The 22,762-nt window shown below is 53.8% G+C and overlaps 8 protein-coding genes across 8 annotated transcripts; 5 read left to right on the top strand and 3 right to left on the bottom strand.

Annotated features, from left to right (window-relative positions):
* Window positions 1–233: 233 nt before the first annotated feature.
* Window positions 234–4,886, top strand: J4E85_005214 (uncharacterized protein; the record flags this gene model as incomplete). The annotated part of the gene is made up of 4 exons (XM_051469464.1): window positions 234–289; window positions 427–588; window positions 683–3,824; window positions 3,873–4,886. 4 exons carry the CDS (start codon window positions 234–236, stop codon window positions 4,884–4,886), a joined length of 4,374 nt encoding a protein of 1,457 aa, XP_051326295.1.
* Window positions 4,887–6,020: 1,134 nt separating this feature from the next.
* On the top strand, window positions 6,021–6,611 carry J4E85_005213 (uncharacterized protein; the record flags this gene model as incomplete). The annotated part of the gene is made up of 2 exons (XM_051469463.1): window positions 6,021–6,216; window positions 6,295–6,611. 2 exons carry the CDS (start codon window positions 6,021–6,023, stop codon window positions 6,609–6,611), a joined length of 513 nt encoding a protein of 170 aa, XP_051326294.1.
* Window positions 6,612–6,933: 322 nt separating this feature from the next.
* On the bottom strand, window positions 6,934–10,533 carry J4E85_005212 (uncharacterized protein; the record flags this gene model as incomplete). Its single annotated transcript, XM_051469462.1, has 1 exon — window positions 6,934–10,533. One exon carries the CDS (start codon window positions 10,531–10,533, stop codon window positions 6,934–6,936), a length of 3,600 nt encoding a protein of 1,199 aa, XP_051326293.1.
* Window positions 10,534–12,498: 1,965 nt separating this feature from the next.
* J4E85_005211 (uncharacterized protein) lies at window positions 12,499–13,860 on the top strand (the record flags this gene model as incomplete). The annotated part of the gene is made up of 2 exons (XM_051469461.1): window positions 12,499–13,685; window positions 13,749–13,860. 2 exons carry the CDS (start codon window positions 12,499–12,501, stop codon window positions 13,858–13,860), a joined length of 1,299 nt encoding a protein of 432 aa, XP_051326292.1.
* Window positions 13,861–16,313: 2,453 nt separating this feature from the next.
* On the top strand, window positions 16,314–16,676 carry J4E85_005210 (uncharacterized protein; the record flags this gene model as incomplete). Its single annotated transcript, XM_051469460.1, has 1 exon — window positions 16,314–16,676. One exon carries the CDS (start codon window positions 16,314–16,316, stop codon window positions 16,674–16,676), a length of 363 nt encoding a protein of 120 aa, XP_051326291.1.
* A 195-nt stretch (window positions 16,677–16,871) lies between these two features.
* Window positions 16,872–18,131, bottom strand: XYL1_3 (NAD(P)H-dependent D-xylose reductase (XR); the record flags this gene model as incomplete). Its single annotated transcript, XM_051469459.1, has 4 exons — window positions 16,872–17,015; window positions 17,084–17,544; window positions 17,601–17,724; window positions 17,823–18,131. The coding sequence occupies 4 exons, from the start codon at window positions 18,129–18,131 to the stop codon at window positions 16,872–16,874; spliced, it is 1,038 nt and encodes a 345-aa protein (XP_051326290.1).
* Window positions 18,132–18,589: 458 nt separating this feature from the next.
* On the bottom strand, window positions 18,590–19,967 carry J4E85_005208 (uncharacterized protein; the record flags this gene model as incomplete). The annotated part of the gene is made up of 3 exons (XM_051469458.1): window positions 18,590–18,694; window positions 18,745–19,309; window positions 19,363–19,967. 3 exons carry the CDS (start codon window positions 19,965–19,967, stop codon window positions 18,590–18,592), a joined length of 1,275 nt encoding a protein of 424 aa, XP_051326289.1.
* Window positions 19,968–21,796: 1,829 nt separating this feature from the next.
* J4E85_005207 (uncharacterized protein) lies at window positions 21,797–22,487 on the top strand (the record flags this gene model as incomplete). The annotated part of the gene is made up of 3 exons (XM_051469457.1): window positions 21,797–21,981; window positions 22,038–22,140; window positions 22,296–22,487. 3 exons carry the CDS (start codon window positions 21,797–21,799, stop codon window positions 22,485–22,487), a joined length of 480 nt encoding a protein of 159 aa, XP_051326288.1.
* Window positions 22,488–22,762: the final 275 nt, after the last annotated feature.

The following is a 22,762-nucleotide window of genomic DNA, read 5'->3' as shown; positions in this document are numbered from 1 at the left end:
GCAGCTAGTGTCCCAAGGTTGGCCCAATGAACCAGGCTAGGCAGGGCTTATCACGGCCATCCCTGCAATGCGGCGTGAGCAGCCCTTCCCTCACGTTCTCGCAGTCCCGCCCATCAGTCCAGCATATCGCAAAACACATTTCCATCAACCAACGCGACCACCAACCCCGATAATTCATCACAACGGCGGCACTCGTGGATAACGGATGTCGGCCACCGTTCGTCGGTCTTCATATGTCCCTCGACAGTTTACGGGAAACCTTACGCCAGGAGAAGACAAATGAAGCCGCGTAAGTCAAAGTCCACGACTATCCATCGCGTTTGCAATTTGGCCGATGGAATCGACTAAATGCATCGATGCGACAAGGAAAAATCGCTCGTTTTAGTTTATTTGCGTGTTGTGGTGGTGCTAATTCAATGTCCCCAGATTCACATCCGCGACGTTGGAGCGCCATCTCCGGGCACTCTGGAAGGTCACGGGCTGCTGCAATGCCGCTCTGAACGGCCACCAGCCCGTAGCAGACGACTTCGTCTATGGCGAACCTGACGAAGAGGAACGTCGTTTTCTCGACCAAAACGACATCTCACAGTAAGATCCCTCCTGTCCCTAGTACCATGCACCTACTCGTCGCCAATGTTCACGTTGTCGTCGTTCCACTCTGCTAACACGGTCGCGTCTCTAGAGGTCGACGCTTCAACGATGCAACGCTGCCCTTCCCAGTGGCCGTTACTGACCATCAGCCACCACTCCCTGCTACCCTACCCTTCCAGAATCCAACCAAGACCTTTACCAAGCCGTCGCCATCCCCCGCCGTCGGCACCCCAAGCCTCGAAGAGCAACTTCGTGCAGCCTCAGCTTCGCCGTCCGTTGCGACGCAAACATTACCCTCAGTCGAGTCGTCATTACAAAGCGACGTTATCCACGTTGTCCCTCGCGTAAAGGCTGCCTCACATGCTGCATCGCCCACTACAGAGAATGAGGTAGCAAACAATGCCCAACCCGACGCGACCCTTGCTGTCCAGGCTCCAGGCAATCAAGAACATTCCCCTACCGACAAAACTACGGTCGACCCAAGTGCTGTTGCATCCCCGACGGCCGACGACACGAACGCTGCTACGCTCCCTGACGGATCTTCGTCGAGTGCCACCACGGACGCCAAACCGAAGCCACCACAGGTCGTTCATCTACCACCAAAAGAAGTTCAAGAGGCCAGACTGCAGGAGACGGAGCGAAAATTGGACAAAGCTGCCGAGAAGGAGCGAAGAGAAGAGGAACGGCTTACCATCCCACCCACGAATGCGCCCGTCGACGTTTCTTCCCCGTCATCGACCGTCGGGCCCTACTCCCAAGCAACACCGCACGCGCAACACCATTCGCCTGATACCAGTCCTGATTCGGAGACTTACAGGGAGCGCAACAACGTCCCGTTGCCAAACGACGATGTCCTCGACCCCGCCGCGCAGCAAGTCAAGGATGACCACGAGCGTGCTCTGCACAAACGAATGAAAGAAGCAAGAGAGAACGCCCGAGCAAGAGAAGATGACTCCCCTACACCAGACATCGAGCAACAGATCGAAGACGAACAGGCGATACGGTTGGCGCGCGATGGGAAGAGTCGTCTGAGCGAGTCCCAGCCCTCCGGGGACGTACATTCGTTGACGGAGGGTGTGGACGGCGGTTACCGTGCGGCAAAAACAGAAGAAGAAGACTCGATCGGAACAAAGACTGTTCATGATGTTGCCATTGACTCTTTACCGACTCCAACGACCGTTGCCGCGGAGCCTTCGACTGTGGACCGCGACAATGCCGACCAAGCCATCGACCACCAACAGGCCTCTCCTACCGCCGACCATCCCACACCTCCCGCTGACATCGATATTGAAATGCGCGACGTACCATCCCTGGATGCACAAACAACGACCTCGCCCCAACATCCAACATCCCGTCCCGGGCGTATGACTACCCGCGTCGCCTCTGGAGCAATACGACAGAAATCTGTCTCTGAAATTATAGCTGAGAAGGCAGGACCGAAAGCCATACCAACCCCCCGCTCAAGTAATCATTCGGCATCTACAAGTCCTCCAAGACCAAGAACAGCTCGCAATAAGTCACAAGAAGTCTCGACCGTCGTATTCGCCAAGAAGACACCGACACGGGCATCGAAAGCCCTGCAATCGTACAACGAAGATTATGCGTCGCTCCAAGGTGCTTCGGAAGATTCGAGCCGAGATTATCTAGAGGGTCTTTTCAAGTACCAGGCTCACCACCCGCCTAGGTCTGTACCTCTGCAGGAACTTGTAGCATCTGCAAGGAAGACGGTGTCGACGGCTGGTACGCTTGCGATGATTCGTGAACATCAAGACTACAAGATTTTGAAGAGAGTGTACCAGTTGCAGAATGCCAACCGATGGTCCTTGAGGCAACTTCAGAAAGCCGTCGAACCTGAGCGTCCATTTACCCACCAGGATCAAGTGCTTCTCGACATGAAATGGATGCACACAGACTTCAAGGAAGAGAGGAAATGGAAGAAAGCACTTGCCGCTACTTTTGCGGAATGGTGTGCCGAGTACGTGGCCAGTACACCTGAAGAACGATCAACGCTACGGGTCAATGCATGCATTCCAAAGTCGGCTAGGCGTGCGAGCAACGACGAGGAGATGAATGATGCTCCTACGCCAGAGCTTGTCCACTCGAGTACGCACGAGACGGAGAGTGAGTCATACGGTGATGAGGACGATGTACTTACTCCCGTCAACGCCAGCCCCCCTACAGGTCTATTCTCACTAGGCTTCAACGACGTGGTCATGAAGATCGACCGCACACCTGCCAGTGATACTATGTTCCGGGAACTGCCTCTTTACGACCCGATGTTCGAGGGCTCCAGCGACACCAACCCGTTCTCTCTCTCAGAGCCACCCATCCTTCCCGTTTCCAAGTTCGTCACTGGAAAGCTGGTCTCGCAAATACGAGGGCCACCCAAGAAGCGTAGCAGGTATGACTATGACTCTGAAGACGAGCCGTCTTCGCCGCCTAGTCGATCTGGTACGTCAGCCGAACATTCAATGCCATCCACACCAGGTCGACGCCTATTCTGTCGCAACGACTTACCGCCGGAAATGACCAATGTCGCCTTATTCAACGCGGAGAACAAGCATGTTCGCGACCGACTTCAGGCTGCCCATCAATTCAGACCACCTACAGAGTTCAACATGCCCACTATTGCCTTCTTCGAAAACCGCACGCCCTCTCAGTGGCTGTGGGAAGAAGACCAAAAGCTACGGGCGTTGGTGAAAGAGTATACATTCAACTGGTCCCTGGTCTCTCAGCAGCTTTCGTTACCTTCGATGTTCGTGTCCGGATCCGGTCGACGAACGCCATGGGAATGCTTTGAACGCTGGGTGCAGCTTGAAGGTCTTCCGGCGGAGATGTCCAAGACACAGTACTTCCGCACCTACCAAAGCCGACTGGAGCAAGCCAACAAGACCGTTTTCGCTCAGTTCCAGGCTCAACAGCAGCAGCAACAGCAACAAGGCCAGACCCCAGGTCAACCGCGCAGAAGACCCACGACTACGCCAATACGAGTAGAAAGAAGGCGAGAAAACAGACATCTCGCTATCATCGATGGCATGCGTAAGCTGGCCAGAAAGCGCGAGTCTGCTGCCCACAAGCAAGCGGAGTCTCAGAAAGCCGCTGCGCTTCGAAAAGCACATGAGCCTGCGCCACCCAAACAGACAACCCTAACGCCACAAGAGTTTAGTCGTATGAAGTGGGAACGCGAAGAGAAAATGAAGCAAAGGCACATTGCGCAGGAGATGATGGCTAGGGTAAGAATCATGTCCCTACACGATGAGTACACCACTGACGGAAAACAGCAACAAATGATGGCGCGGCAGCAGGCCCAAATACAGGTGCAACCAGGAATGGCGAATGGTGTGAACCAGATGCAACGTAACGGGACACCCGGGGGCACAAACAATGTTCCTCCGCAAATGGCTAATGCGTCTCTGCAACAGGGGCAGAATGGCCCGGCAATGGCGGCCCGCGCACACCAATCTCAACAGGGAATGCAAGCTAATTTTGCTAACGGCAACATGTCTGGCATGTCGATGGGCACACCGGGCGTTCCCCAAGCACAAATGCAAGGCAACATGCAGAACACCCAGCGTATGGGACCGCCGGACCAGATGCGCATGGCCATGCAAAGAGGCCAATTTAACGCTACGCAACAACACCAGTTCCAACTCCAACAGCAACAGATCAACATGGCTAGCAATCTTACCCAAGGGATGGGAATGAACGGTATTCCTAATGCGAACATGATGACACCCGTTTCCAATCAGAACGGTGGAATGAACGGGAACATGAACAACTCCATGAATGGGATGGCAAACACCGCTGGATCCCCACGAATGAGCCAAGGCAATGGTAACATGCAAACACCGTCCCGCCCCCTATCGAGTGGGCACATGCCTCAGCTCCTAGCTTTCCAGAACCAGATCAAGGGACAACATCCGGAATGGACACCAGAACAAGTTTCGAAACAGGCCTCCGACCACCTCAACCGTTACCTGGCTAAACAACGTACGCAGGCATCATTGAGTCAGCAGGCAATGAGCGCAGCAGCTGGATCGCCTGGCATATCTCCTTCTCCACAAATGGCGAATAATCAGTATTTCCAGCAGAACGGTAGCATGGCCAACGCTCCTCAAACAAACGCGGTACAGAATTATCAGGCCCAATTGGTCCAACAACAACGGCTGATGGCAAGACAGCAGGCTGGTAGTCCTGGATTGAACGCCCGACCACCTAGTCGGAGCGCCACGCCTCAGAATCCACAGATGCAACAAAGTCCCGGTATGCAGCAAGCACAGATTAACCGGTCTTAAGGAATCTGATTGGCAAAGAGAGCGCCTCTGCGAGGCCCCGTCACCCTTGGCTTGTATATAATTTTAATGTTCCTGCTTAGCGTTGTTCTTCTAGCGTGGGAAAGTCTGGTTTTTTTGCGATGTGTGGGCGTACCCATGAGAAGAATGGTGTTTGTGGCGTTGAATGGCGCTCACGCAGTCGCTCAAGGCAGTGGTTTGTATTAGGGGAAAACTCTTTGTGTCGCTTTTGCCAGCGACACCCATCATGTTTTGGTGATGGGCCTCCGAAGAAATATGTAGCTGTCTGAATATCATGCAACTCGAGCATAACATCGAGATACAAATATTTTTCAATCGCGTCCCTTGCCGTGTACTGAGGTGACTTGTGGACTGTGTAGCTAAGCCGGAGTACCTGCGATTGGTATGTTCCAGGTCTTTTAGGTCTGCATAAACGGGTGAAGCTGAGTTGTTGAAGGTCGTTGCTCGGCCATCGACCTGCAATATAGCGATGAGGAAGCTGATGTGGGCCCGGACCACATGTTGACTAAGCTCCGCGAGGCACCTGAAGGCGGTGGGTGAAGGCACAAAGAACGTCGAGCGCGGAAGTCAACCTCACCTCCGCAATCTTCCCCAGCGGCCACCACACGCCATCGCAATCTTGCCACAGCTCCTCCGACTCGAACCAATCGTGCGCTGCTTCTTTTGTTGGTTTTTGGGTTTCTCCACTGCTACAGCCGTCGCGCACCTTCCTCACTTGCGATCGCAATAGGCGTATTCATACATACGGACAAGAGTAGATAGGCATAGAGAGGAGAAAGACCCGGCAAAATGAACGCGCCAGACAGGTATGCTTCATCTTTTACAGTTCATCCTCTTCAAGACAGTATCTCTGTACGCGCAGTCCACAGTCGACGATGTCAGTTCAACACCACGGTGACGACGAACCTACACGGCGCGTTCGCTGCTTCCACCACGAGCGCGTGAAAACAACGAAATGACGCACATTCCTATGGGCGCACGACACTACCGCGTGACCACGAGAGCGCGCTGCGCCGCACATATACACCCCCGATAGCAAGAGCGTGCGACACAACGAAAGTCACGACTCTACCACGCCCACGCCCAGACGAACGAGACCCTCGATACCCCCAACCAATGAGCGACAACCCAAACACATCCTTCTCCTCGAAGATCGGCCAACTGATTGAGCAAAACCCAAACTGTGCACTGCGCGACAGCTCAAAGGACAACCGGCATGTAACGCACAAAGCTGACCACGACTACGAGAACAGATTCGAGCTCTTCCTGCTAGACGAAGGCCAGCAGAAAGTCGAGGAAAAGGCCGAGACACGTATGTAGCACCCCACCCCATCCCTTCCACCCACACTCCCTCCCCCCTTCCACCCAGCAACTAACAACCCTCGCACAGGCGTCCCCAACACGGCCGTCTTCACCTTCAACAAAGAAGACCACACGCTCGGCAACCTCCTCGCGCAGCGGCTCCTCAAGAACCCCGCCGTCATGTTCGCCGCCTACAAAGTGCCCCACCCGCTCTTCGCCACGTTTGAACTGCGCGTCCAAACCGACGGGTCTATCACACCCAAGGAAGCTGTCATGGCGACTTGCCGGCTGGTCATCCAGGATCTGTCGAAGCTGAATGAGAGCTTTCAGACGGAGTGGCTGGGTAAGAGGATTGTTAGCGAGGGTGAGGCGGAGAGGCAGCAGAGGGAGCAGAATAACTTCTAGGTTTGCGCGCTTTGCCGAAGTGGCTACTGGGAAGCTCTTGGAAGGTGGAGTTGCCAGGGAGTTGGTTGGGGAATTTGTGGGTTGCATATGTTAGGCGTTTTTGACTGGTTGTTTTATTGGTTGTCATGACGATTCAACAAAAGGGTTTTGATACCGTGACTTAAATACCCTATAGAGCTGCGAATAGTTTGGGCAAAGAGAAACAAAGTGGCTCGTCTTCTTCTGACTTCACAGTTGCTGTAGACCATTGAGTATGAGAAAGCTGTTTGGTACTATCATAGTTTTTCGTCGGTATCTACGTTTTACACACGGAGATGCTAATTTACTCATCATCCAGATCCGACCAACGTCCCGGTAGTGGCTTAGTGGCGAGCTCAGCATCATCTTTCGAAGCGACATGATTTTCGTCGCTAGCTGGTGTACTGCCCGAAGCCTCAGGCACATCCTTGGACGCACCTTCATCCTCGCTCATGACAGCGCTGTTAGCCCCACTAACCTTCTCCTTCTGCTCTTCTTCCTCCTCAGCCTCCTCCCAGCTCTCTGCAACCTCAACAGGTACTTCCTTCTGTTTCTTCTTCTTGCTACTCAAGCTGAGCACCGCAAACCCGCCCTTGTTCCCGAAGGAAGTTGTCTTTGGGAGCTGGCGGTTTGGAACACCCTTCGAGGCTGCCACTTCGCTCCAGCCTGAACCGGGGCCTACATCAGACTCTTTGCGGAGAATGTTGAGTGAGGAGTCGAGACGCGCAAGTTGCATGCTTTTGCCGATGTTTTGCGTGGTAAGATCTTTGGTTAGCGGTGCCTGGATCGATTCGAGCATGGTCTGCATTTCGCGTTCTGGAATGCTGAGCCGAGCTGCTAGAGGTGGCTTCAATGCTACGGCTTCGCTGGGAAGGAAGGTGACCTCTAGCTCGCATCGGAACGACGTCGTTGCGAGTACGCTCTTGATGATGGGGTTGAGCTCTTCGATAGTGAGCGCAAAGCGAGGGTTCAAGATGAGGAACGCGTTATAGGGGTCGCAATTGGTGTTGCTGGGCTTGGGGCGTAACGTGGCAGTGGAAGACACTGCTGGTGCTGGCGCTGGCGCAAGACGTTGTTGAACTTGACGAGTTCTGGCGCAGTCTGCTAGTGTCCGCATTGGTGCCATGACGAACTTGGGGGTCTTGAAAATGGCCACATGTCGATGCGGTTCTGGATCCATGCTCTCTGAGTCCATGCCAAAGTCTTCAGCCAGGTGGTGGATGAAGGCGCGCTGACTACGGGGCATTGGCTTGAATCGAAGACGCTTCTCATCTGGGTCGGCAGCGAAAAGTCTAAGCTGCTTCTCCTGAGTCGCTGCCCAGGTAGAATTTTGCTGGTACATGTTCAGTGTGGCGTCTGAGTATGGAATGTGGTCATTCTGGTGCTCCGGATCAACGTTGAGTGCAAGTGCTAGAACACGATTACGCTCTAACCTTGCGCACTCTTCGTCGCACTTGAGCACCTTCTTCTGGTTGCCATCTCCGTTGCGCGAAGCATTGCATTTGGCCTCTTGCTTAATCCTCTGGCACTCGCAAGTAACGAAGATCTTGTGGGGACACGGTTTCTCTTCTTTGCAGGGTTGAGGGAAGTGGCAGGGTGCCAAACACGGATGACCACAGGTGCTAAGCTCTTTGCCACATGCCTGGGTACATGGCTCTTCGCACTCTCCAGGTCGATGGCATTGCTTCTGACACTTGTGTGTGCCACACTTGAGCGTGCGCCCGCAGACTTGGCCACAGCGTACCTCGGTCAGCCAGCATGGCTGGTTTTTGAGAACACTCTTGCCACATAGACATGGCTTGGCGGTAAGGAAAGCGCACTTCGGACATGGCTGGTCATCCAGGTGGCAACTATGGTCCAGTTGGGGATGACCGCAGTCCTTAGGTCGCTCGCACTTGAAGCGACACGGTGGAGGTTTTGTACCGCATGGTAATGGTGGTTGTAGCACAGTCCGTCCACAGTGACAGCTAAGCTCATCGAAAATGGCATCGCGACATGTGCCACACGGACCCTTATGACAAAGTTCCTGGCAGCGATGTTCGGGGTTGCCGCACTTCAGTTGTCGACCACAGCTCCGCGTGCATATGTGCTCGGCCTCAAAGTTCTCGTGAGCCTGGCGAGGAGCCGAATGCAAAGGCCTTCCTTTACGGCGGTTCGACTGACGTTCCGCAGCTTTCTTCTCTCCAGCGCAGCAGTGCTCGCCGCACTCGTGGCGCCCGCAATTCAACGAGACTTTGCAGATGCGCCTGCACTGGGGAGGCTCGTCCATGCCTTGGTGACAGATGGTCCTGGATGATGTACGTCCACACCTACATGATATATCAACCGTCTTCAAGCAAGGCTGACATTCGCCTTGGTGACAGAGCTGCTCGCACTGGTGACCACATGCGAGTGTTTGACCACAAGGTTTGTCGCAATTGGGGATCGGATCTTCGCAAGTCGTGCGTGGGTTGCCAGACATGTCTCTCAAAGCGGTCTTGCCACAAGGACAGCGGTTGACTCGGTCTGGAGATCGCGGACAATGAGGTGCTTGCGTATCCTGTGAATGACATGCCATCTCACAAATGTGCTTCCCGCAATCGAATGAGCGTCCGCACTGATTAGGGCACTGGAAGGATCCTATCCAGGTCTCTACTGTTGCAGCACCGTCTGTGGCGACATGGGACTGGCTGCTCTGCTTCTCTTCTGCCCGGTCATGACATAGAATGTCTTTTTGTATCTGTCCGCAATAGCAACGTGCCGGCACTCGTACCTCGCAGGCACCGCAAGGACCGTCGTGACAAGGTCGATCGCATCTGTGCTCACCACAAGACATCAAACCTCCACAGACATCGCCGCAACTCCAGCCATTCTCATAGTCGGTATCAATACAACGGCGAGTGACGGACCTCTTCCCGCAGAAGCAGTGTTGCGTGGGACCCATCAAGCCACACGGAGGACAGGGGCCGGCATGACACGTCGAGCCGCAAGGGTGTGGACAGGGCTTGGGGAGAAGTCGGGGTCGTGAGCAAGTCTGGCCACACGAGAATGGTGGTAGACCGGGTGTTGAACGCGGATCCAGCTCCTTCTCGCACCAACAGTGGAAGTTCTTGGGTAGAGTGTCCTTTGGTAGGTTGCAGCCGGGGCAGCGCCACTGCCTCGGAGGAGGCGTCTCCCCATCTTGAGTCTGCTGTCGCGCTGCAGCCGAACCCTCGTTTGTTGACCACTTCTTGATGCAGCCCAGGTGGAACACGGTCCAGCATGTTCTGCACGACCATACCCCCCGTGAACGCCTTGTGACGTCTTCAGTGCAAATGGCACATTCGTAGTGACCATTATCGATATCCTCGTGTGTCCTGGTGGCGATGTCGGGCGCGGTGGATTTGGGTGCTTGCGGCTGCTTCTGGCGCGGCGGTCGTGATTTGCGAGGGGCGATGGGTTGGCCTGGCTGGAAGGCTGGCGCATCTGCTTGTAGTCCTGGCGGAGCTTCTGAGATGGCAGATGCCGCATCGTCCTCTGCAGTCAACTGTCCACCGAATTGACGGCCGCCAGCAGCCATGCGCTGGGGAAACCGCTCTGCGCCGCCTCTTGCCCGGCCACCTCGCGCACCGCCACGTCCGCCTCTTCCACCTCGATGCGCTGCTTGTTGTACGGACGAGGGCACAAATTCGAGGGCAGCCGCATTTGGTTGCTGCGGTCGTCCACTGTCGGCCTGGCCTCCTCGCCCTCGTCCTCTACCACCGCGCCCGCCGCCCCTCTGTGGCTGCTGTGCTGCTTGCGCCTGTGTTTGCTCTGCTTGCTCTGACTGTGCGGCCGTGTTCGCGTTTGTATTTCGGCCTCGTGGTCGCCGCCGTCCTCGTGCGCCTCTCGAGGCATCGGATGGGCCTGCGGCAGGTGGTTGAGGTGCAAGTGCAGGAGCCGACATGTTGTCGATTGGATTGCGGCAGTTTCGAGCGCTGGCCAAACGATGGTGTGCAAGCGTTGAACCGCCGAGGGTGGAAAGGAAAGATTATTGCTGCAGGCTCTAGTAAATGTGTGGCCTGCTGAACTGGTAAAGAGAGGGCGGTCGCTTTGTTGCTGTGGTGGGAGTTTGCAGTGGCGAGCCTTATACTGGGGAAGGTGCGTGAAAGGACACTAAGAAAGGCAGTTGCAGATTATGCAGGCGCGGTGATGAGTCAAGGTCGACTCATGCGACGGAGCAGCCGGGCGCCGACACGTCGGGCTTTGAAGGAGCGCGTGAATTGATTGCTGATGTGGGAGCTGTCGCTCGCATCGGAAATTCCATGGGCGCGTCATACCCAGGGTCCGGCCAATCGAGGCTACGGCTAGTTCCGGGCGTCCATGGTCGCCGCGTTGGAGCTTCACAGCGCGAACAACACCATCGCCCGCCGACCACCCACGCACCCGCCCCCATCATGGTCAAGTCACTCGTCGGCGCCCTCGCTCTGGCAGCGCTGCCCTCGGCCCTCGCCTTCCGCAACACGTCGCCCTTCTTCCTCTTCTCCACGGCCGAGTACGCCTCCGTCACCGCACGCCGCGCATCCTGACGTCCAAGCTAACAGCTGCAGCCTCCTGATCCCCAACAACGACGCCGCCATCGCTGAGTCATCCGAAGTCACCGTCGACATCCTCAAGGCCCTCGAGCACTGCCCGACCAAGTCGTACATCATCATCGAGCAGGATGGCGTTTCCGCCGCCGACTACGCAGACGGACGCGCCATGCCACAACTGAGCCAGTACATGTCCGGCCAGCACTCCGAAGTCAAGTCGACTGTGGCGATTGCCGACGTTGTTGGCACTGTCGATGCGGGAGCCCTCGCCGACCATCTGGTGTCCAAGTGTGGGCAGGATGGTGGATTCTTCGGTCGAACAACCAACCCAGTGCGCCCAGGCTCGCAGGCGTTCCGCATCGAGCAACTTCAACGCGATGGTAGGCAGTACATACTCAGCATACTTTACCCGGGCTGACCAGTACAGACACCAAGTTCGACAACCTGATTGTCAACTCGGCCAAGTCCCAGGACTACACCTTCATCTACATCACCACCCCTCCCACCGAGGCGCAAGCCAAGGAGTCGCTCGAGCACCACACCTACGAGATGGAGACCTCCTTCCCAGAATCCGTGCAGATGGAGCTGAAGCGCGATCTCTCTTCGCATGCCAAGCGGGCAAACTCGACGGAGGGCGGCCTGTTCGAGAAGTACCAGTACTTCACACCCGGCATCTTCATGGGATTCGCTGCTATTATCCCGCTGTTCCTCATCCTTCTGGTCGGTATCCGAGCCCTCACCAGTCTCGAGGTTTCATACTTCGCCTTCAGCAAGGAGATGGGCCCCAACGCGCAGAAGAAGCAGTAGAGGCATTTCAGTGGATGGAGAACTTGTTAGCGCACAATGCATATCCTGTAAGTTAGTAGGCATGATGGACCGGCGTTTGGAATTTGAATCTGTAGCGAAATACCAACATTGTGTTACCCAGAACTTGCTTCTACCTGACATCCTGTTCTACTGATAACAGGAGCCCTGCATATATCGCAACCAGGCAGGCGCATAAGTCAACGTTGGCGGGCCGTTCGGGCTTGCTAGACTGATGATGTTAGTTGATCGGTTCCCCAACGTTTTACCGAGAACTCAACACGCCGGAGTACCACCTACGTGCACAGTCCGCGCTAGGTCAGGCCTCCACGGGTACACGAACAAGGGGTTCCCATCCGATGTGTGGCAAGCATTCTGGGGTAAAGTGTATATGTACAGCTTTCTGTATCTGAAATTCAAGTTCACTCTTCGACATCTCACCGTTGACGAGTACACAAGTCATTCAAAGACAGGCCTAGTGTCTATCAAGAGCTGTTGCTACGACCCTGAAAAGCAATACTCGCAGACATCCCACCATGGCTTCTCCAAAGCCGATGGACATTATCATCTTAGGTGGTGGCATAGCTGGCCTAACAACTGCCCTCTCCCTCACAAAGTTCGCGCCTGTTTCATCACCACCAAACATCACCATATTCGAGATCCGACCTGAGCCTGCGACAATCGGCGGTGCCGTAAACCTCACACCCAACGCTCTGCGTCTCCTATCACATCTAGGAGCTCTCGATGAGATCCGCGCCAAAGGATATGGCGCCGAGTGTCTCGCAGTCGAAGTCTTCGACCTCTACACCAACGTCAAGATAGCAGAGAGCTCATTTAAAGGACCAGACGGAAAGGGATTGGGCGACCCTCCATTTACTGCCTTGCGAATCACAAGAGGAGAAGCACTCAAGGGAGTACTCGCCGCCATCGAGAAGCAGCCCAACATCAAGCTCATCTGCGGCAAAAAGACAACCAAGATCAGCGAAAGCGACACCAGCGTCACCATCGACTTTGAAGACGGCGGAAGCGCAACTGCAGACATACTAATCGGATGCGACGGCATCCACAGCGTCACCCGTCTCAAGCACGTCGAGCCCGAGCGCAAAGCAATGTACAGCGGAATCTGCAACGCCTTTGGCTTTGCCCCACGACGCAAGATGTCCGAAGACAGCAAAGACTACGAGCCCACGCACTTTGACGTCAGCGGCATGAACTTTGGCCGTCGCGGCATGATGCTGACGTCTTTCCACGACCAAGCCCGCGAAAGCATCTACGTAGGCGCACTGATGCAAGTCCCCGAGATCGCCGACCGAAACGGCTGGAAGGCAGCAGGCGCCGATGCGCAGAAGACGCGGGATGAAATGCTAGAGCGGTATTCTGGTGCTGCGAACCCGCAGATTGCGCATTGGATTGAAGACGCAGAGGGTCTGTATCTCTGGCCTGTGTTCACGCTCTCCAAGGGAGGCAAATGGGCTACCGACCGCGTTATGCTGATTGGAGACTCTGCTCATGCCATGCCCCCGCAAGGCGAGTCAACGGGTATTGTCTTTGAAGATGGTGTCTTGTTCTCGCGCTGCTTGGCCAAGTGGATGGAGACTAAACGCGATGAGGGTGTACCGGTCAAAGAAGCGTTTGATGCATACGAGACTCTGAGACGTGCTCGTATCGGCACTGCGTTCGATGAGAGTCAGAGTGTGGTCAAGACGGTGCAGGATACGCCTTGGTAAGATCTCCCATGTACAAATGCGTGTGAGACATACACTGACTTCGTATATCGTCATTTTAGGTTGGGTCACAAGATTAAGATGAATGTTGTACCGTGGTATCTTTGGTGGACGAGGAGCTATCGCGAGAAGCATTTTGTCGAGGATGTTACGGCGTGTGATATTGGGTACTGATAGGCTGATGCCCTGCTTGCACGAAGTGGCACAGTGCTCCACTTCAGGAATCCGGGTCCAAGTTTTTTACTCAAATCTCACATAGCCCGCTCATCTTCTTTACCCTGTCTGCTTTTCGATATCTGAGCTTGCATCTTCATATCGGCCGACTCTACTTTCATCGCTCCCAATATCGCTTACAACGCTCATCCCTTCCTCAAACGCCACAACATGTCTTAGTATTGTTCTTCAAGCGCGCTCGTCCATTCCTTGAAAGTCGATTCCATCGAGACTGCACCATCTCCGAGGGGCTAGATGATAAATGCAAACTATATAGAGAGCTCTATAGGCTTCTAGTAATGCTTCATCACAACTTTCTACAACCCTTCAAACTCCATCTCTTGAGACCAATCTCCAAAGCCGTTCTTTACACAATGCGACCCTTCTTCGATGCTACAGAACTTCCTTCCTTCCGCTTCACAAACGAATCAAGTTCATACCGGGTGCTACGTCTGAACTGCACGTTTAGCAACCTCAGTCCTGTTGCGAGTCCTGTTTCAATAACAACCCCGACCATCGGTTCCATACCCCACGCCCAGCGAAACGATTCAGCGAACACCACACCAGTTCTGAAAACTACAAAACCGATTGAGGACAAGGCTATGGAGGCCGAAGTGAATGCTGTCTAGTCAGAGACTACGTGAGATGGACAAGACGTGATGGCTTGGTGTTGAAAAAGGAAACAGAGGATACGGCCATACTTTCGACAAAGGAAGGTAGACACACGCAATATTAGTAAAAACCACATGTCCAACGTTTGCCCAATTATGCCCTGCTGCCACTATAATGTCAATAAACAGGTCAAAGCACGAATGAGAGAGAATCATCCCTCTCTTCGCAGCCCACTACAACCCACCTCACCACCCCATCCCACACCCAAGACAACAACACCCACCACAACCCACCCGCCATTTCCCCATGCAGCAACTTCCCCAACTCTCATCGATCACTGCAACACAACCACCTTGATCCATGCTCACACTGCACAGCGCAAAAAGGCGAGAAAAAGCGAAAAGCGCGACACTCGCTCTACTGCACGGGATGCGCACGCGCAGCGCACGGTCATTGGCTGCGAACTGGGTTCCTTGTGTGGAAAGAGTGGATTGTCACACCGGTATACTTACCTCCCGTTGTTTGGCGAGTCGTGTGGTGAATGGGTTGGCGGGTTGTTCCCTGTAGGGTGCTGTATTGAAGGAGTGGAAATGGGTTAATTAGGGGGATGTAGTGTGGTGTGTGGGTTGGGTTGGTGGAATGCGGATGACGGGTGAGATCTTGTGAGGGAAGCGGCACGGGATCAAGCCCCGGGGGTAGGGGTGCGTGGGTCGGTGGGAGGAGGGTTGTGCATTGCCGTGTCTGCTGCGATGGGGCGAGTTCGGGAAACTTTAGTGGAAGTTAGGAAGGATAGGAAGGTTTCATAGCTGCTTTCTTAAGTAGAAGTATTTGGTGGTTGTGTTGTAGAAAGGCGTTCTGCGGCTCCGCATCAAGCGTTGGTGCATAGTTGTACCAAACTCTCAACAAAACCGGTGCTTCTCTCCACATCTCTCTGAACACTTGCACTCAAGCCAGTATTGTTAATCAACATACACAAACGATTCACTCAAACCTAACCCCCAGCATGTGAAGTCGTGTTCCTACATCGCCGTCCACAACAATCTTCCCTTCCTGCTTCCAAAGTTCCCCCTCAACACCCGCCCGTGCCACACGGCTGCATGAACGGCCCCCGATTCCTAGCAACAACCCACTACTTTACCAACGCCGCGCCGTCGCCCCCCTCCCCCCAAAAAAGGGTCATTAGCGCTTCATGTGATCGCATTTTGCTGCATAATCGCAAGGCTAAGTATACGTTTGCAGCCGTTCCAGTGATCCACGGTTTGCTATGTCAGACTGCCGCATGCGGTAAATTGCCCCACTTTAAGCAGGTCGGTTGGTAGGAGTCGGGAGGAGACGCGTGACTTGGGTGTCTGGGGCTTGTAGATGCTGTAAGGGTTATGCAGGTGGTAGGTGTTTGGCTTCGATGTTGTCCGCGACGGCGCTGACTCGTTGGGTGCGACTGTCGTTGTCAATCGAGGATGCAAATGGGGAGGCTTGGCGGTTAAAAGTACCTCGGCAGCAGGTGGAAATCGTGCAGCAACGCGTCACATTTTGACGGACGAACGAAGAACAACTTATTTATCTGTTGTCGAGTGTTTCGTTCACGTCTCCGAAGTTGAGAAATAACGGTACGCAGGCCTGTGCAGGATACTAAACACAATCCCCCGTCATTCGTGGTTTCGTCGCTGGTATGCTTCTCCCTCGAAAAGCTTCATCACTAAGTACCTACAATCTGTGGTGGATGCTCACACAGTTCAATAGCATACAGAGGAAAGACCCAGCAGAATCATAGCTACCAAACGCCAGAAGCAACATCACCAACCATGGCGCCGAAAAATCTTCGCAACACATACACGCCGCCTTCGAGCCCACACCTCAAGCCCATCATCATCTGTGGCATCGTAATGGCCCTTGCCGCTGCTCCTACCCCCGCCATACTTCATCCTGGCAACCTCAACTCACCGCTTCCGGAAAACGTTGCTACAGCTGGACGTTGGATTCAGACTGGGTTGTTCTACTTCCTCTACGGCGCTCACGCAGTTGAGACACTCATTTTCATGAAGAGATTGAAAGAGCATGGTGTTGGTTTTTTAAGCGCAGCGTGGTTGAAGTGGGTAGCGACGTGTTTTGTCGGAGGAAAATTCTGCTTCGAGCACTTTGATCGTTTGGTGGGAAAGAAGGCGTAGACGGAGGTGGAGAGCGGATACCAGACAGTAAGAGAAGACAGAGATGAGGATGGAGAAGGCACGTTGAAATCGAACGGAATTGTATTCAGTAGAAGAGGATTCAGAAACTGAAAGTATACAGCGTGCAACCCACTGCTTCTCTTTGACAGATAGACTCTCGATACCTTTTCGCTCAATTTCAGCAACAAAGGACCCTTACGTCTGCGTCGTGTTCTTTCCGTTCAACACATCCAAGAAAGCTGTGTAAGCAGGCTTCTTCTGGAAGTTGTCCGTCCAGAGCAATGCAGATCCCTCACCGTTGAAGGTGCCAGGAACCCAGGAATACTTATCCGCAACACCCTGATCACGACAAGTCAGCGAACATACTCAAGCCATGGTAGATGAAGGGTGAAACAGCTGAAACTTACCCAGATAGTCATGCCGACACAGCGTTGCACGTTAATACAACTCTGAGCAATCCTCGCCCAAGCCGCCGCCGCATCCGTCAACTTCTGCGAGTTACTCGGCGTGCGGGATCGTACGTCCAACTCGGTGTACGCAACATCAACACCAAGATCAGCGTAATCCTGAAGCACCTTGGTCAACACTGCTGTGCTGGGCGTAATGTCGCTCTGGGTGCCTGTAGGCTCAGAGACTACATGGCCCTGCAGACCCACGCCGTCGATCTTGACGCCCCAGGATTGCACGAGCTTGACGATGCGGAGGGCACCTTGGTGCTTGGCCGAGCCGTATTCGAGATTGTAGTCGTTGTAGTAGAGTTTGGTGGTTGGGTCGGCGGCAGCGGCCATGCGGAAGGCGATGGGGAGGTATTGTTCGCCGATTACGCGGAGGAAGACGTTGTCTCTGTTTGTGCCGTCTTCGTTGAGTGCTATTGGTAGTACGTCAGCTGGGTTCATGTCTCTTGCTCTCACATAGTGTTTGTACCTTCGTTGACGACGTCCCAGTGGGTACATTTCCCCTTGTATCTTCCCATGACTTGCTTGATGTGGTTCTCCATTACGCCCATCAAGGTGGCGTTGTTGTTGATTTGGTTCACCCAGCCTGGCAACTGACTGTACCAGACTAATGTATGGCAGCGCATCTATTGTACCCGTCAGCTCTAATTACTGCCAGAGTTGACCTGCAGTGCTATGATGGATATCTTACCTGCTTATTGTTCTGGGTCGCAAAGTTCGCAACAGCATCTGCCTGTCCCCAGTTGAACTGGCCCCGATTGGGCTCTGTGGCATCCCACTTCATAGCATTCTCAGGCGTAATGGAACCGAATTCCGCACTGCGGATGATGTTCTGCTCGGTGTTGTCATTGCGGATGGTTAAAGAAGTGCCGATGTAGGAACGGCCTCGCGCTTTCATGGCCGCATCAAGCGCTGTAGCTGTCTGCTGGCGAGGGTCGAGAGGCGTGCATGTGGCGATGGTGGTCAGAGCCAGAACGGTGCTGAGGGTAGAGAAATGCATCTTGGGTATAGGCCGTGAGTTTCATGGTGAAGACTTGGGTGGCTCTATATATCTCATCTGTGACCCGGATGTTATACGATGCCAACCGGGTTATCTATCTGATGATCTCAAAGTACGATGCAAATACCCGTCTTGACATGTGTCTCTTAGAGTACTACACCCGTACAGCTGGCTTCCATAGTGTCGGTCATACTGGGCAGATCTGGTTCAAGAATGTACCCGGTGTAGAGCGCATGTGCACCATGTAAGACATATCGGAGAAATTAAAGATCGTTTATGTCAAGCAGGGTCGATGGGCTTGGTATCTGCTAAGTGTGCGGGGGAAGGGATTCCTCGAGCATGGCCCTTTAGCCTCTTTACCCGCTCGGCACATGTTCGGTACTCCTCACGGTAAAGTCGTGGACATGCGAGATGTACCTGAACATCGTCGTGAATATACCCGGGGTTTACTATACTTGTTACCTAACTGCCAATTCAACCAGAAAGTCGACGTTGTACGCCACACCGCCGTCGACGACATATCTGCCGGATTTGTTGATCTGAATGTCGAACCGACGAATAATCTTTCAAGTTAGCAACAAACATCGCGAGATCTGTTTCAGGAAAAACTTACCTCCGGCAACAGCTTGTACATCTCCAACTTTGCGACATCTTTGCCCAGACACATCCTCGGTCCAATCCCGAACGTGAACTGAGCTGCTTCCAGCTCGAAGTTTCTCTTCTCACTTTGCATCCACCTCTCAGGCTTGAAATCTTCAGCATCCTTCCCGTAGAAGCCCTTGTCTCGCTGCACGACGTACGCCTGGCTAGTGACATCCATTCCGCCAGGCACATAGTGTCCATCGACGACTTTGCCACCCTTTGGTGTCACCCTAGGGAACAGATTGGGGGCCGGTGGGAAAAGGCGAAGCCCCTCCTTGATGCATGCAATGAAGAACGGCAGATGCTGGAGGGTTTCATCATAACGGATTGGAGTTGATAGAAGGCCTGCTGAATCTGCTGCATCGAGCTCTGCGCGAACGCGTGCGAGAGTAGACGGGTCTGACAATATGAGTCGGAGAATGCAACCCATTGCTGTGCCAGTTGTGTCTGCTCCAGCTTGGTAAAGAAGCGTAACATGGGCACGCTTTTGCGTCGGGGTCAGTGGTGAGCCATCTGAAAAACGGGCGTCAAGACAGCTGGATGCAATAAGTACGAATACAATGCCTGAAGGAACATTGAATATGCTTACTGCTGTAGGAAGTCTGGCCTTCCGTCAAATGGCTTCTCTTTGTTTTGCTGCTCTCGCACGGTGACCTGGCGGTCTGCCTCGCCCATCAACCAGCCCATCCCGTAGTCATTAGAGGTAGTCGGTAACAGCCAGACCCCTAGAACAGGCAGTCGCAGGATTCGCTCCCGCAAGAATCGAAACCTTCCCGAGAAGCCGAAGAATGTCAAACCTTTGCGCCAATTGGTCAACAAGTATTTCTCATCGCGCTGGTTCTCAACACTGCCGAAGGGCTGCGTGAACGAGATTATGCTGAGGATATCGGCTGCAAATTCGGCGACCTTATCAGAAAGACAGATGGTGCGCTTGGCCTCAGCATGTTCTCTCAGCTTCTCAACGAGCAGGGAAACGTGGCTATCGAAGCGAGGCTCCCATGCGTTCTTCAGCGGGCCGATGGACCATGGTGCGTTCGATAGAGCCTTGCGTAAGACACGGTGCTTTTCACCATCTATCGTGGAAACCAGATGCGGAGGTCCCAAGGCTCCACTGTCGTACATGCCAGCCCTAGTGTTGCACTGTGGATCCCGATAGATGTCTTTGAGGGCGGACGGCTTGGGAAAGAGCAACATCGTGGGGGATATGCGTATTGGGCGCTCCGCTGCGTCAATGTCAGAAGCTGCAGTCGCACAAGAAAATGAGAGGGTCGCCTACTTCCGTACTTCTCTACTAGATACATAAAGAACTGAGGCTCTCTGTGCAACACAGAGATTATGGCACCCACGACGGAGAACGAAGTCGCATACCACGGTCCCGGGAACTTTGAAAGAGGATGCAGCTTCTGCATGTAGAATATGCGACCCAAAATTGCTGTAAAGAGAATCACAAACGTAGCAAGACCGGCGTTCACAGCCTTTGCGGCGAGGGCTGCTGTATCAAAGATCGCCATTGTGCGCACGGCTTGCCAGTAGACCTCGTAGTGAATAGGACCTCAGGATTAAGATTGAGAGATGGAGATAGAACAAGGCACCAACAATATTTATGTTGCCCAGGTGCTTAACAAAGCGCTTCCACGCCCAGCGTAGATTGGCTCCATATCGGCTGCTTTTCGTGAGGGGTACCCAGCGGAGCTCACACCATGCTCGCATGCGATATAAAAGCGAATGGGACGCATGCGTCTGGTATGTGTTCATGGCTGCAGTTGCGATGGTGGGGAAGCCTGTCGTGCTGGCGCCGTGGTGGATGCCTACGCTCGGCGCGTGTGAACGTATACAGCGCATTCGCCGAACGAGGACAATCACCCACATGGACAGCTGCGAAGTAATCAAAAAGCTGCTTACGGAACGCACTTAGTTGCTTAGCTACCAGCATTACAAGAAGGTGAACGAAAGTCGAGGCGAATGCGCGTTGATCTCCAGGGCTATGTGGAGGGGTGGCCGTGGCAATATGCACGCGGCATGCGAGAATCCTAACGGGAGGAATCACGCGTCTGGGAGGACCAGGGCGAGCCTCAGTAATCATCGGATCTGGCATGTCTCGAAGGCACTTTGCATGAGAAATTGATAGGCGTACATGCATGATGCAGCGAAAAGGATAGAGTTGTAGAATCGAGAAAGTTGCCCTGCACGATGGGAAGTTCCTCAACACCATTACGTCATTCAACCTTCCCAACCAGGTAGGTCTTGCCAGCGCCGTCAAATCCAGCAATCTTGAGGGAACAGGATCGGGCCCGGGGAGGCATCAAGAGACTGAGTGCTGGCCAGCCACTTGCTGCAGGACCTTCTCGCTACAGGGAACGCTCGCGATACAAAATTCCTTATCGCCCAAAATCAGTTGGGAGATTATCACGGATTTGGTTGGATGTCGGGGTGAAATCGATGTCAAGCGCATGTTGGAGGGGAAAACATGTTGGGTGGAAATCAATGTTGACTCAATTTCTGGCGCCGTAATCCACAGTTCTCTGAACCTGCCGTATGGGGTAAGTGGGCTGTCTCAGCCAATCAAAGCTGATCGCATGCCCTCCGTCCTTCTTGTTCGCACCCCGCCCCCTGCTTCGCTGCCGACATGTGCTGACCGACGGCAACCCTGTGCCTGAACGGCAGATACTGTATGCGCAATCTTTCAAGAGGTTTCTACCCGTCGTAATCTTGTGTTGAACACACGCAACGACATGACGATCCGCCCTGCGAGCTACACGTGCTTCAAGGTATCGTGTGAATATCGCCCGTCATGTTTCCATGGTAGGGTGATGTGACGATGTGACGATACGCAGGGACAGGACGTCTGGGCCGCGATTGCATCGACTATCCTGTAATGATGCTTGGTACTGAACCAGAAGGAGAACCTCACTCTACCGCCCTCCATCAGGGTCCGGCTCTCTGGGGCGGGGTTCCGAGAGAAGCAGGTTATAACCTTAGAACACTTCCCCATCCATGGATTGAGAATTGAAGCGCCGTCCGTCATGTCTGACGTTAACCCACTCGATGTTTTGGCCATCAAGAATGTCGTATCGCGATATTGCCAGGCGTTGGATTTGAAGGACTTTGATCTGCTAGGGAAGGTTTTCATATCCGATGTCGAAGCCAGCTACCCTTTCAACGAAGCTATGAAGAGCCTTGATGAGGTGAAGGATGCGATCAAAAACCGGTGGGTTCATCACTTGCATGTTGACAAGCAAGAAGACGAAGTCTGACAGTACACAGCCTCGGACCAGTCCGCACACATCATAACCTCACGACGCAAACCATCACATTCAGATCCGATGCGCAGACGGCGCGAGCTGTAACGTACTTCCAGGGTGTACACGTAAGTCGTCAGAATTCAGTTCTTACTCTCACTTTCTAGAAACAACCAGTTTGCCTTGAAAGCCCGTCAAAGCGTTCGAGTCGCGCCATGACTTAGCTTGCCGTACATGGACATTTCGTACCCAGATTGCCAGGTCTAGATGCTGAGTCTTGCAGTTCGGTCAAGGCCCTCACGAGGGCAAGATGCTATGCGCGTATGGCAAGTACGTGGACGACATGGTAATGCTGGAAGCGAAGAACGGCGACTGTGATGGTGTGCGCGGTGCGAGCGGGGTCTGGAGGATCAAGGACAGAACAGTCACCTTCACCCAGCGGATCGGAGATGAAAAGATTATGGAGGAGCATTGAGGGTTGCGATGTGGGGTGGAAGTCGGTCGCTGCCGCCATTATCTAGCGCACGAATGCTGTTTATACCTTCCCCACCACTTGCAGTACAGCCCAGAGCTTTGACCACGTGTATGCGGCTGCCAACTTACGAGGCCCTTGCTTCTACGGTCGGCTTCCTCTCGCGTCAACACTGTCGTCTGAGGTTTCACCTCGCCACTGCTGTCCTGCATAGTTATCTCATCACAATCATCGCAGTGTTACTATCGCTCACGCTCACCAAGATATTCTTACAATAA

This window comes from Alternaria conjuncta (genome assembly GCF_024043145.1).
Source record: "Alternaria conjuncta strain BMP 0040 chromosome Unknown scaffold_7, whole genome shotgun sequence".
Classification (NCBI taxonomy): Eukaryota; Fungi; Ascomycota; class Dothideomycetes; order Pleosporales; family Pleosporaceae; genus Alternaria; species Alternaria conjuncta.
This window is presented reverse-complemented; position numbering and strand designations above follow the sequence as displayed.